Source organism: Apium graveolens, chromosome 8 (genome assembly GCF_009905375.1).
Source record: "Apium graveolens cultivar Ventura chromosome 8, ASM990537v1, whole genome shotgun sequence".
In the NCBI taxonomy this organism is placed as follows: domain Eukaryota; kingdom Viridiplantae; phylum Streptophyta; class Magnoliopsida; order Apiales; family Apiaceae; genus Apium; species Apium graveolens.
In genome coordinates, this window is record NC_133654.1 from 39,298,582 (window position 1) to 39,313,698 (window position 15,117).

At 35.6% G+C, this 15,117-nt stretch overlaps 1 protein-coding gene across 1 annotated transcript; it reads left to right on the forward strand.

The window, feature by feature from the left end:
• The first annotated feature begins 787 nt into the window (after positions 1-787).
• On the forward strand, positions 788-5,801 carry LOC141677833 (ras-related protein RABA5a). Its single transcript, XM_074483910.1, has 4 exons — positions 788-976; positions 4,089-4,188; positions 4,397-4,825; positions 5,169-5,801. Exons 3-4 carry the CDS (start codon positions 4,486-4,488, stop codon positions 5,495-5,497), a joined length of 669 nt encoding a protein of 222 aa, XP_074340011.1. The 5' UTR covers positions 788-976; positions 4,089-4,188; positions 4,397-4,485; the 3' UTR covers positions 5,498-5,801.
• Positions 5,802-15,117: the final 9,316 nt, after the last annotated feature.

A 15,117-nucleotide genomic window follows, 5' to 3' on the forward strand; every position in this document is an offset into this window, starting at 1 on the left:
ATAAGGAAATATTAAAAGTTTGATTGCAAATATGTGTGTAAATGTTGTTGGGTTATATATTTATGAGTTTTTTTTTCAATTTATGTAATATCCAAAATTATTTTAATAAAATAAAATAAAGATGATTAAATTGCGTGGGACTAAAATAAATCAATACATGCTATTTACCCGGGCTAAAATATTATACAATTTATTCATCATAAATCAAATTTAAATTAAGAAAATAGCTATATGAACTAAAATAAAATAATATGTACTTTTGTTCAGGTTAACATATTTTTTTTATTGATACATATATTTTTTATCATTAATTCGGGTTTAAAAAAATTAAATCAAAATAAATTTGAATATAATTAGTTAGAATTGTTCTGTATACCAAAGTAAAGATAATTTATTTACTCTAGATGTGAGTTAAAATTTATCTTTGAATTAAAACATAATTATTTTTTGTAAACTCACTTATAAATTTTAACAAAACTAAATCTTTTGATCATTGATATTTCTTTAAAAACTTAAATTCCACTAAATTATACATATGTATATTTAAAATAATTATCAAAATTTTTTAATAAATAAATTTAAGAGTTTAAATTTTTTAATTTAAATTAAATTCAAAATTTATATAATATTAAAAACAACTCTTTTTATTTACGAAAATTTCATAAACTTCATTACTCAAATTAGATAAATAAATAAATAAATTTCCATAACAAAAGTTGGGCCTTGAAACAAGTTGCGAGAGTTCATACCACAAAAGGCCCATAAATACCCCGCAGCCATGTCTCATTTTTAAAAGTGTTTATGTAAATCTCTCTCTGTCTCTCTCGCTACATTTGTGTATTTAATCTCTCTCTCTCTCTCTCGATTTTGTAACCAAACCTAAACCTAATCATCATCCACTTCTCATCGATTTAATCTCAATTGAAACCATCACAATCATCATACATATAAATTTCATTCTATCCTGCAGCTCTCGGTACGTTAATCTCTCATTTTTTGATCAAATATTACTTTCTTCATCTGCTAGATTTGTTTTTATAAATGTTTATTTACGTTGCTCTGTATGTATACAACTCTTTGATTAATCTAGATGTTAAATTTTCTGTATTTCTTTTTATATATCTCTGTGTGTAATGGAACAGTTTGTTAGTGTAAAAAATTTTAGTTTTACTCTAAACCGATGTAAATGATTAAAATATGATACCGAGACTACGATTATAGGCCTTAGAGAGAAGCGTTTTTAAGTAGCTGACCAGCTTCCTTTAGTCTAGATTAGTATGAGTCGAAATTTTCATAGGATTCTAAGACGATTTAGCAATCGGTTTGGACTAGTGAGGTTTATAATGAATTGTAATTAAAAACCTTCAATATGATACGGAAAAGTTAAAAATGAAAAAAGAGAGATCGTGTGTAGTGTAGAAAGCAATTTGGGGGATGTGAAATGTATCCTGTTTCATGTGCTTCATGTGTTGATGGATATGGTACTAAGTACTAACAGTGTAAAGCTAATAAAAGTACGAAGAACAGTTAATTTAATGGTACAAAGTAATTAACTTGAGTACGTATATACCTGTGATATTTATTTTTTTGTCAGGATATATACCTGTGATATTTATCTTTATGCAAAAGTGTGGGTTGGCTGCTTGGCTTTTACATTGCATTTATGGGACACGGATCAAACAATACATGGAAATTATCATTTGTATGTCTGTATTATTGGTAGACTTAAATAATGTAAACTCTGCGGTTGCATTACAAAGAGCATCTTTTAATATGAAAGTGTTCGTATATGATTATTCATTTATTCTCAATAATCGCTTTTCAAGTGAAGTTCTATGGATTATGAATAGTGTTAGAGATTCAGACTTTAGGCAATTAGACCCTACCAGTTCCCAACTCATGAGATGATCTAGGACCTTGACATGTGGACACCAAGTCCTCGGCCACATTAATATATCAAGATCAAGAATGCTCTAAAACTCTAAAATTCTTAATTCAATTTTAGTTTTTCTAGTAAGATACATAATACATTTAATTCTATAATGTTTATTCTATTTTTTATGAAAATGGAGACTTCAAGTGAATATACAACAGAATAAATCCAGGCCAATGCATAAACTTATGCGTTTAGAGTTTTGAGATTAGTAAGCAATGAAAGGTTGAATATAGAATGTTTGAAATCGCTTTCAACAGAAACTTTTACAACAGTCTTTTTAATGTCAAAAAACCGATTACACTTTGGTTAAACTTAACCTTACACAGAAAACAGAGGTATCATGGAATATTTAAGAAGCAGGTTCACCTGATGAGGCATCATGATTTTCCCCATTTTGACCATCAGATCACTTTTGCAGTTAAATTGATTGTCTCATGTTAGTTATAATTTTTTTAATTTTTTCATCATGATTTATAATTAATTGATATCGGTATTATGTTGGCATCAATTGTGATGATTCTTGTTTAGTACTCGAAGTCAATGGTATATGCAATTTAGTACTTCAACAGCCAGATGATTTTGGATGTTTATGTTCATGAGCTATTGAGTCTAAACATTGCATGACTTTGATTCCTAGATCCTCAGGAATTTGAGATGTCATACAAGCATCGTGTCATTTTCTTGCATTAATTTAAATTTGGTTATGAACATTTCATGACAGTTTGCAAGATAATTTTTACTGTAAAATTTAAGCAATATACTGGTACAATTTACGTTTTGGTAATGCCTATCTTCTAAATGCTGCTGCGGATGTTTCACTTTAAATGTGTAATTTTTTGCTAAATACTGAACTATTTGAAATGAAAAATAATATTTTAATGTCATTGCCGTGGTTTTCTTCTATTGGAAAATAGATGATACATGAGTCCGAGAACAAAGCGAATATAAGGTGTTCATTGTCTCTTGTATACATAATCTTAGACTGTGTGAAGTAGTAACATTTGAACTAATTCATTTATGAACGTAAGAAATGTATCAGTTGATTCTGTAATGTGTGTGTGTATATATATATTTATATTTACTTGGTGGAATTAGTAAATTATCATGCATAAAGGCCATTTTTGTTTTAATGGATTATTATTGACCATCATCTTATTTACTCTAATAGTCTAAATTTAAATGACTATTATCTATAATTATATTTTATTTACCTTTTTAGTTCATTTCTGTAGAACAGTAAACTTAGTGAAAAGGTCTTATAATCCCATAGAAATCTAGTTCATGAGATGATCATAAGGCGGTGTATTCAATTCGGATTTTAACGGATTGATAATATCCATGAATTTTAAAAGATTGTCGTGAATTATAATTTGGAGTCTGGCAGATGTAGACTCTTGCATATATTGGTAAAATATTTGACAAACCCTTTGAAAGTTCATGTATATATGCCGGATTTCTAGAATATTAAAAAAATTAAAGAAGCAATGAAAATCCACAATTTCAGATTTTTAGGATAATTTAAAATTCCAATTGAATTCTACCAGATTTTTTAAAATCCTTATTTAAGACTACCACCAAATTTTAGGATTTTAAAAATTCTAATTGAATACCTTTGGTTTGTGAAATTACAAAGTTTTTGCATAGTTGTGCACAATACAACAAAGAAGATGAGAATAGTGAAGATCTTATCATATCTGCTGCATCATTATTTTGCTTGATATATAAAAACGCTTTGGCAAAGTTTGTTTCAAGGGAAAATAACAATGCAAAATAATGATGCAGAGCTCTTCACTATTCTCATCTTCTTTATTCATGAACTACATCTATGGCTTTATACGTTTACAATGAAGTACATTTTATCTTTCGATGTACCATCGAATCTTAAATATTACTTGCATGAGATATCTGATCCCGAGGGAATCTTAAATGTTATAGTTGTGTATCAAATAAAAAAAAAGGTTGTACACAATACAAGCAAGCACTTGCACAGGCTGTGGGTTCACAAGTTTACAGTAGGCTTGTATTACTTGACCATGTCTTTACTTTTCTGGGAAGCCCAAGTTGTTAGATAAATATTTTAGGGAAAGCAAGACGATAAAGTTGATACTTTTGTTAATATTTGATTTGATTCTAATTATTTCTTGCTCTGCAGGTACCATAGAGCTGTCACTTTCCAATGAATGGATGACCAGATAGGAGTCTGACACAAAACTTCAGATAAATTGCTTAGTTGGAAGGAAAAGTGGGTGAAGGTGGGGGAAGTTGCTATCTCTGAATAGTTTAAACCATCTTCCCTTTTGTATATGTTGGCATTTTTTTAAATACCCTTCATTCTGCATCACTTTAATTGCTGCATTACAGCTTTTGGCCTTTCATATTCCTGGTGTTCCTTCCAAGTTTCCTCTTACATTACATTCTTTGTTCATCATACCTTAAAGTGGGGAATGATTGACATTGTAGATAAAGGAACTGCTGATGCCCCTTGGTCTTAGTGCTAAATGTTAGTAACCATGGTTCTTTAGTAATCTGAAATCTCAGAAAGTTCGGACATGGCACATTCTTCTGAGGAAGAGAAACCTGAGGATTATCTTTTCAAGATTGTACTAATTGGTGATTCAGCTGTTGGAAAATCAAACTTGCTTGCAAGATTTGCAAGAAATGAGTTCTACCCCAATTCTAAATCAACAATAGGAGTTGAGTTCCAGACCCAGAAAATGGAGATTAAGGGAAAGGAAGTTAAAGCACAGATCTGGGACACAGCTGGTCAAGAGCGGTTCAGGGCTGTTACATCTGCATATTACAGAGGTGCAGTGGGAGCTCTTTTGGTTTATGACATCTCTAGACGACAAACTTTTGATAGCATTGGCAGATGGCTTAATGAACTTCACAGTAAGCATTATAATGGCATTCTCCTCTAACCCCATTTAGTTATACTTCTTTTGGCTGTGACACTTTAAACTTTAAAGACATCTGCACATGTTCTACGTCCACACCAACAGATACAATAGTAGCTCCTACTATTATGATTGCATTAAGCTTTGTTTAACCAATTCAATCGAACGTGGAGGGCAACCTAAAATGCTATCTAAATCATGAATTTGAGACAAAAAGATAAAACTGGATAACAAATACACATGTCATGTGCAGTAGCTGAAACAGATGTTTTATACCGGTCTCTTGTTGCAGTATAATTCATGTAAATATAGTTTCTAATGTTCTTATGTGTGAACAGCTCATTCAGACATGAATGTTGTTACTATACTCGTTGGGAACAAGAGTGATCTCAAAGATGCCAGGGAGGTTTCTACATCTGAAGGCAAAAGCCTAGCTGAGGCGCAGAGTCTGTTTTTCATGGAAACGTCAGCTCTTGATTCGTCAAATGTTACTGCTGCTTTTCAAACAGTAGTGAAAGAGATTTACAACATCTTGAGCCGGAAAGTTATGCAATCCCAAGAGGGCAAGAAACCGGAGCTGGGGAATGGAAAGTCTGTAGTCCTGAAATCAGATGATAAACAAGACGCCGGTGAACAACCTACAAAAGCAGGGTGCTGTTCATCGTAGTTCTACAGGTCTTTGATTCTTCAGTTAAGATCTTTTTTCATTTATATGTTCCAGAGGAAAAATTTCAGGCTTCTTGCAACCTGTTGTAACTCTTCTGATGCTGAAATTAAGAACAGAGATTTACGGGACCTTGGCCGCAGGCAAAAATCTGTTAGAAGCTGTAAATGACCTGAGAAGATAAGATTTTGGTAATTATGTCAAGTATCTATCTTCTGTGCTTGTATTAGTACTTGTCCAATGTTTTCCACAAGGTTGTGGTTGTCTCACTAGCAACTAGAAAGTCTTTTACTAGAGATATCATGGATATCCCAGGTCTATTCTAAACGTATTTTCACTATCGTTTTTGCCAAATGCATGATTATTAAAAGTACAATTGTCAATTTTTTTTAAGAAAAGTTGATTATTATAATTCAGTTAAAAATTTTAAAGTGATTATGTGTCCGTTTGGGAAATAAGTAAATTATGATTTAAAATTAATAAGTGGCTTAAAAGTGATAAGTAGATGAATATTTATAAGTTATGTAAGTGTTTGGTTAATTTAAATGAAATAAAATAAATAAGTTTTAAATATTATTATTTTAATTCATGACTTTTAAATTAATTTAAAATTTAAAAATATATATTTAAAAAGTAAAATTAATAAAAAAATGAAAAATTAAAATAAGTTGAGAAAAATACGTCATTACTAATATTCAACTTATCATCAACTTATAAGTTATAAATTGAACTTATAAGTTGGGTCGACAAACGGTCTGAAATAATTTTACAACTTATAAGTTGGGTCGACAAACGGTCTAAAATAAGTACTTGCAGGCTTATAAGTCAGAGGCCCTGTTTGTTTGCTGTGGTGTTATTTACTGTATTCTGGCCCTTTACGACATGAGTTGACACTGAAAGTGGACCTCCTTTGTGCTTAAACCAGCATGTCCTATGACCATGATCTGTCCTGCCCTGGCTGCTTCACCTTTAATATGTCTACACGGACTATACTATAATGGCCATGTTCTATCAAATAATTCTAGTAATTTTTGTATTTACAGTTACGAAGTGAGTTTTATATTAAAATCAGTAATGAACCCTGCTACACTCGGATAGACTTGAATATCCAGTGAGCCCATCTTCTATATTCCTATATACACAATATCATGATATAGTCATAATCTTTTTCTGAAATTAAAATTCTAAGTTTTTTCTCTTTTCTTTCTCTTAATCGGGGAGTCAGGATACCCCTGTGTTTTCAAGTTTTGCTTTATGAATAGGTGTTTAAAGATGTCTTTTGTACGAGTATTTGCGAGAATTAACCCATAATTTTTCTACGATTTCATGGTACTTCACTAGGGGAGAGCGCAGGTCGAATAAGGACGGGTTTTAGATAAAACCGAAATCGTGTATTCTCGGTTTTTAAAATTTAAAATAGCAATCGCAACCGAAGTTATCAGTTCGGTTTCAAATTTAAAAAACTCGATTCGGATTTTATCGGATCAGTTTCGATTTTAAAACCGTGTTAAATTAAATTGATAGAATAAATAGGATTAGCAAAAATTTCAATCATACAAATTACAAAATATATTTATATTGAAATAAAAATACAAAGTATATTCATAATAAATTACAATAATCTAACGTTATTCCGTGCATGAAATTTTAACATATCTTTCACATGTTACATCTTCCAAAGTGTATGTTTACTCCGAAGTGAGGAAAGTTGTGGCGCCCCAAAATTCGGGGTCGAGAATCTCTGAGGCCACACCATTTAAACCACTATAAACCACATACCTCACATCACAATATATAAATATTCACAATTTACGACCCCACATTTATCACACACACACACACTTACATGTTATTGTCTTGAAAATGAACAATTCATTACTAGAGTAGATCAAACCACAAAGTGATAATTATTACAACCCAAAAGTAATTAAGTCTTACCGGGGAATAACCTTTAAGTAAGGCTAGTCCGCCAGCCAAATATACGTTTCTTATTTATTATCTTACTTATAAATAAGCCGAACTAAAAACAACTGAAAATCAATTTAGCTTATTCGGACTACCTGCGGTACAACACCAAACAATCTACGGAACAACTGGTCATTTTCTACCCGTTTCCTGTCTGTGGTTCTCATGGTAGGCATCTTGATTCACTGTTGTGTTGTGTCATTTAAAGAAAGCAAGAGTGAGCTATAGTGCCCAACATAATAATGTACAGTATGAAAATGACTGTATTATAAGCTTACGTAAAACATCATATATGATAATTATGTTTTATTCGAAATTAGTTTTCCTTGGTGATACATACCTTCTTATGAAAACAATTCTTTAGGGGATTTTATTATCCTGCGAATACCTTAATAGTAAACCCAGCACCTAGGCTTGGGTTACGGTATTGCATCACAATTCCAATCGGAAGAATAGGACACCCGTTGGAGCCACCGCATACGATGATCAGTCGTAATACGATAATAATAACCTTTTCTACTAGTAGAAGGACGACACCTTCGTATACCGGTTATCACCCTTGCCGCATTCGGGCTACGTGTCCCATTTTTGGGTATACACATACTTCACAAGTTCCTGAGTACACAGAGTACCTTCGCCTGCGTTACCTTTAGTAGTCCATCTAGCACACATAGTACCAGAGTCTACCCCTCCCTTGCCCTTTTAAAAGAATTCTATCATATCTCGAAAACTCGAACCACATCGAAGTTCCCCAAGCGTTTTGCTTGTTGATAGAAACAGTTTATCTTACTAAGATATAAATGTATATATATATATATACGTACTTCCGAAATTTTCGTAGGAAGTACTAATGATGTAAGTTGACCGTTGTCAACAGATAATTAAATAAGGGGGAAAAGTTTCTCCTTGAAACTATATTCAAAATATTAAATAAGTCGGGATAATATCCTCCGACGATTTGATATTATTCGAATGATTTTCGAAAATCAGAAAGTAATTTAAATCCGGTTTTATGATTTTTAAATCATAAATAAACCCTTTAATAAATAGTAAATAATTAAATGATAATCAATAAATAATTAAATCTCGAAGGAGTTTACTTTTAAAAGAATAAAATAATATTCCTCAACTAATTTATGTTTAATACATTAATAACTTTAATATTTAATCGATATTGAAGTAAATATTTACTAGAGAATACTTCTCCCTAATAAATGAATAGTAAGTAAATATTTCTTGTCCAAATGGTAAAGTATAGTTGAGGGAATATGATCTTTGGAAATCGTTTTAATAAAAGCTCGAGGTTTTTAATATTGGTAAGTGGACGTTGAGTCCCTTTAAAACGTACTACTATGGACTTGTAATCGTCCTATAATATCACCTGAATGATTCCAGGGTCCTGAGCGCCCGCGCAGGGTCGGAAAAAAAGATACATTATTTTAGGACTTCTACTTCTGTTTGGCTTCCAACTTCTATGTAATCTGAGTTTTATGGGACTATTATATAAGTAGATTTAGAGACGTTTTCACAAGGTTGGCTTGTGGTATTAAGCAAGGAGAGAAGGAGACAAGGAAGAAGACCGTTTTAGCACATCGCAACGAAGAGGAAGCATATTTTCTTGTGATTCTTATTTCGTTGTAACGTTGGATGCTAGTTTTCTTTGCTTTGAACCTAATTACTCTTGTGACGTACTCTGGCTTAATATAATTAGTTTAGTTATTATTCTCTTGTGTTTGTTTATCATGTTTTCATATGAACCCATGATGACGATAAGTGCTATCATGGGCTAATCGTGATCATGAGGTCGTAACAGATTTACTATGGAATTCTTTAGTTAGTTGTTTAATACCTTAGTGTGTGATGATTGTATGATATCTAGTATTGGTTGTGCGTATTCGTCTTATGTGCGTCGCGAACATATAAGATAGGGTGTTAATCTCTTGTGAAGCGACGGTGGATCTCGAGATTTAGAACTTGCCATGCTAGCATAAGTTCATGTATGATGTGCATGATTAATGGGTAACTCTAACCGTTTTATTCGCCTTGTGTAATCAAAAGGAATAACTTGTGCTTAAATCACTATGTTGTCAATTTCAGTAGACATATAGGAACTCAACATAATTGATGCCTATTCAACTTCTATCTTAATTGTGGATGTTTGGTAGAATGGTATTAGTACAATGAGAGTTGGCTTTTATCAGTTTCGTGTTATTTGATTAATATCATCACTGTTGCATGCTAAGGGTAATAACAATAACTATTGAAGGAAGTAGCAATGAAGTTGTGATCTCATGAGTGTTTTAATATTGTTAATTCGAAGTGTTAATTAAGTGATTAATTAAGTAGTTAATTGTAGTTAATATTTAGTCAATAATTCTAAGTGTTAGTGTTTTAACATTGAGAAGTAATCATACATTGGTGAGTGAGTTTAATTGAACAATAATTAGTCTGAGTCTCTATGGGAACGAACTAGAAAGTATTCTATATTACTTGCGAACGCGTATACTTGCGTGAATATTAGCGCGTGTTTTCGCCCTAACAAGTTTTTGGCGCCGCTGCCGGGGACTCGGCGTATTTGTTTAGTTTATGCACTTACCATCATTGGTCGTTAGGACTCAGTGATTAAGACGTAATTGTTACTTATTATTTCTGGTTGTGTTTCAGGTACTTTAGCGAGCGTTTATGCAAACTCGTTCTCGTACTCGCAAGAGGACTTTAGATACAGCTGAGGAGACAGACGAAGTTCTTGATATTACGGAGAAGATAGATTTTGAACATTCGGATTCAGGAAGTGAGCAGAAAGAACCAGTAATCATGGGTGATCGTATTGTTCAAGCCGATCTAGCTCTTATGGACTTTTCTTGGCCTAAAATTGATGACATTCAGTCAAGCATTCTTCATCCGGCTATTCAAGCTAACACCTTTGAAATCAAGCCGAACACTATTCAGATGGTGCAGAATTCTGTTTCTTTTGGAGGTGCTGCGACTGAAGACCCCAACATGCACATAAGGAATTTTGTCGAGATCTGCAGTACTTTCAAGTATAATGGCGTGACTGATGAGGCTATCAAGCTGAGGCTTTTCCCATTCTCACTGAGGGACAAAGCTAAGGACTGGTTACATTCTGAACCAGCTGGGTCCATCACTACTTGGCAAGATCTTGCGCAAAAGTTTCTGGTGAAGTTTTATCCGATGGCAAAGACTGCGGCTATACGGAGTGCTCTTACTCAGTTTGCGCAGCAACCTACAGAATCTATGTGCGAAGCTTGGGAATGCTACAAGGAAATATTGAGAAAGTGTCCACATCATGGAATGCCCGATTGGATGGTGATCACTGGTTTTTATAATGGTTTGGGGGCCCAATCTCGGCCCATGCTCGATGCAACAGCTGGAGGCGCCTTGTGGGCCAAAAACTATACTGAGGCTTATAATCTTATTGAGACTATGGCTGCAAATGAGCATCAAAACCCAACTCAGAGGATGATACCTGGAAAAGTAGCAGGTATTCTGGAAGTCAATGCAGCCACTGCTATTGCAGCGCAGCTCCAAGCGCTGTCTATGAAGGTCGATTCTCTAGCTACATATGGAGTTAACCAAATAGCTATGGTCTGTGAGCTTTGTGCAGGTTCTCATGCTACGGATCAGTGTTCTCTTGTCAACAAATATGTTCAGTATGTGAACAATTATCAGCGACAACAGCAGCCTGTGCCAGCTACTTATCATCCTAACAACAGAAATCATCCAAATTTCAGCTGGGATAATAATCAGAATGCTATTCAGCCACCATATCAACAAGGTGTGAGTAAACAGTTCAATCCACCTGGATTCCAGCAACCACAGCAATATGCTCAAAGGCAATCATATCCTCAACAGGGAAGTGCAGCTGCACCTACTAGTGCTGATTTTGAGGAACTTAAGCTGTTATGCAAGAGTCAGGCGGTTTCTATCAAGACCTTGGAAAATCAAATCGGTCAAATAGCCAATGCAGTGCTCAATCGTCAACCTGGAACACTTCCCAGTGACACAGAAGTACCAGGCAGGAAGGAAGCTAAAGAGAAAGTCAAGGCTATTACCTTAAGGTCTGGCAAAGTTGCTGATGCTGAAAAGGCAAAAGAAGGAGAAGCTGAAGTTAGAGATGAAGAAGCTAAGCAAAAGGAGAAAGCGGCGGAACCAAGGAAGATTACTGTTGAACACACCCTGCCTGAGGGTAATACATGGGAGAAACAACTCTATCCTCCACCACCTTTCCCTAAGAGATTGCAGCAACAAAAGCTGGATAAGCAGTTCGGTAAGTTTCTGGAGGTGTTCAAGAAACTTCACATCAATATACCTTTCGCTGAGGCTCTGGAGAAAATGCCTAGTTATGCGAAGTTTATGAAGAGTATTCTTTCAAGGAAGGTGAAACTGGATGACCTTGAGACCGTTGCTCTAATGGAAGAATGCAGCGCTGTTCTGCAGCAAAAGTTATCTCCAAAGCTTAAAGATCCAGGTAGCTTCACCATTCCTTGCACCAATGGCAAGTTGTCGTTTGACAAGTGCCTTTGTGATTTGGGAGCAAGCATCAATCTGATGCCGTTTTCGATCTTTAAAAAGTTGGATTTGCCTGATCTAAAACCCACCTACATGTCTCTACAATTGACTGATCGTTCTATTACTTACCCAAGGGGCATAGTGGAGGATGTGCTAGTCAAGGTGGATAAGCTCTTCTTTCCTGCAGACTTTGTTATTCTGGATTTTGAGAAAGATAAGAAGATTCCCATAATCTTGGGAAGACCTTTCTTGGCTACTAGTCGTACCTTGATAGATGTGCAGAAAGGTGAACTTACTATGCGGGTGCAGGATCAGGATGTGACCTTCAATGTATTCAAAGCAATGAAATTCTCTACAGAAGATGAGGAGTGCTTAAAAGTGGATGTGATTGATTCTGCGGTGACTTCAGAACTCGATCATATACTAATGTCTGATGCATTAGAAAAGGCCTTAGTGGGGGATTTTAACAGTGATGATGAAGATGGCAACGAGCAATTACAATATCTGAATGCTTCTCCCTGGAGGCGAAAGCTGGACATGCCGTTTGAATCTCTTGGTACTTCTGACCTCAAGAATGCTGAAGGAAATCTCAAACCATCAATTGAGGAAGCACCTACCTTGGAGCTCAAGCCATTACCTGAACACTTGAGGTATGCTTTTTTAGGTGATGCATCTACTTTACCTGTTATTATTGCATTTGACCTTCCAGGTAGTGAGGAAAACAAGCTCTTAAGGATTTTGAGAGAATTCAAATCAGCTATGGGATGGACCATAGCAGACATCAAAGAGATCAGCCCTTCATATTGTATGCATAAAATTCTGCTAGAGGAGGGTAGTAAGCCAACTGTTGAGCAACAACGCAGACTGAATCCTATTATGAAGAAGGTGGTGAAGAAAGAAATTCTGAAATGGCTGGATGCAGGCATCATTTATCCTATTTCGGACAGTTCTTGGGTGAGCCCCGTACAATGTGTGCCTAAGAAAGGAGGTATCACTGTGGTAGCAAATGAGAAGAATGAGCTCATCCCCACTCGAACAGTTACAGGATGGAGAGTATGCATGGACTACCGAAAGTTGAACAAGGCCACGAGGAAGGATCACTTCCCTCTTCCATTTATTGATCAGATGCTTGACAGGTTGGCTGGTCATGAGTATTATTGTCTTCTGGATGGCTACTCAGGGTATAATCAGATTTGTATTGCACCAGAGGATCAGGAAAAGACTACCTTCACTTGTCTATTTGGCACGTTTGCTTTTCGCAGAGTTTCGTTTGGTTTATGTGGCGCACCGGCCACTTTTCAGAGATGTATGATGGCTATATTCTCTGACATGATTAGAAATAATGTCGAGGTGTTCATGGACGACTTCTCCGTCTTTGGACATTCGTATGATGAATGTTTGAATAATCTTCGTGCCGTGCTCAAAAGGTGTGTGGAAACGAATTTGGTGCTCAATTGGGAGAAATGTCATTTTATGGTGCGTGAAGGCATTATTCTGGGGCATAAGGTCTCTAGCAAGGGTCTTGAGGTGGATAAAGCCAAGGTGGGAGTCATTGAAAATCTTCCACCACCTAGTTCTGTGAAAGGAATCCGTAGTTTTCTTGGTCATGCGGGTTTTTATCGGCGATTCATCAAGGACTTTTCAAAGATATCTAAGCCGTTGTGCAACTTGCTTGAGAAAGATGTGCCTTTCAAATTTGATGATGAATGTTTGACGGCATTCGAGACTCTTAAGAAGAGTTTAATCACTGCACCAGTTATTACAGCACCGGATTGGACAGAGCCTTTTGAGATGATGTGTGATGCGAGTGATTATGCGGTAAGTGCAGTTCTTGGGCAGCGCAAGAATAATCTCTTTCATGTGGTCTACTATGCTAGTAAGACCTTAAATGGGGCCCAAATAAACTACACCACTACTGAGAAGGAGCTCTTGGCTATAGTCTTTGGTTTTGAGAAATTTCGATCTTATCTACTTGGGACAAAAGTGACAGTATTCACGGATCATGCGGCCATTCGCTATTTGGTTTCCAGGAAGGATTCGAAGCCGAGACTCATTCGTTGGGTGCTCTTACTACAAGAATTTGAGTTAGAGATCAAGAATCGAAAATGTACTGAGAATCAAGTAGCTGACCATCTCTCTAGATTGGAGAATCCCGAGTCTACTTCACAGGATAAGACATTGATTAACGAATCTTTTCCGGATGAGCAGTTGTTCGCAGTTCAGGAGGAAGAGCCATGGTTTGCCGATATTATAAACTATCTTGTCAGCAATATAATGCCTCCTAATTTGACCTCAGCTCAAAAGAAGAAGTTTCTGCATGAGGTGAAGTGGTATATGTGGGATGAACCATATTTGTTTAGACAGGGAGCTGACCAGATCATCAGGAGATGTTTCCCGTTCTGTGAGACGGAGGGGATATTACGAGACTGCCACTCCATAGTTTATGGTGGGCATTATGGTGGTGAGAAGACGACAACTCGTATTCTGCAAGCAGGTTTTTTCTAGCCTACTTTGTTTAAGGATGCTCATCAGTTTGTTTTAAGGTATGATCGTTGCCAAAGAGTGAGAAATTTGACGAGAAAGGATGAGATGCCGTTAAATGTGATGCTTGAAGTCGAGGTCTTTGATGTTTGGGGAATCGATTTCATTGGGCCTTTTGTCTCGTCCTGCAATAATCAGTAAATCTTGCTGGCAGTCGATTATGTCTCAAAATGGGTAGAAGTCAAAGCTCTACCGACAAATGATGCAAAGGCAGTGTTGAATTTTCTTCATAAGCAGATTTTCACAAGGTTTGGAACGCCTCGGGTAATCATAAGTGACGAAGGGTCGCATTTCTGCAACCGTAAGTTCACTTCTATGATGCAGCGTTATAATGTGAATCACCGAATTGCTACTGCCTATCATCCGTAAACAAATGGTCAAGCGGAAGTGTCTAACAGAGAGGTCAAACGCATTCTAGAGAAGGTTGTTTGTCCATCAAGGAAGGATTGGTCTTTAAAGCTCGATGAAGCTGTCTGGGCTTACAGAACAACATACAAAACTCCACTTGGTATGTCCCCGTTTCAATTGGTGTATGGTAAGAGATGTCATTTACCTGCGAAGCTTGAGCATAAGGCCTATTGGGCGTT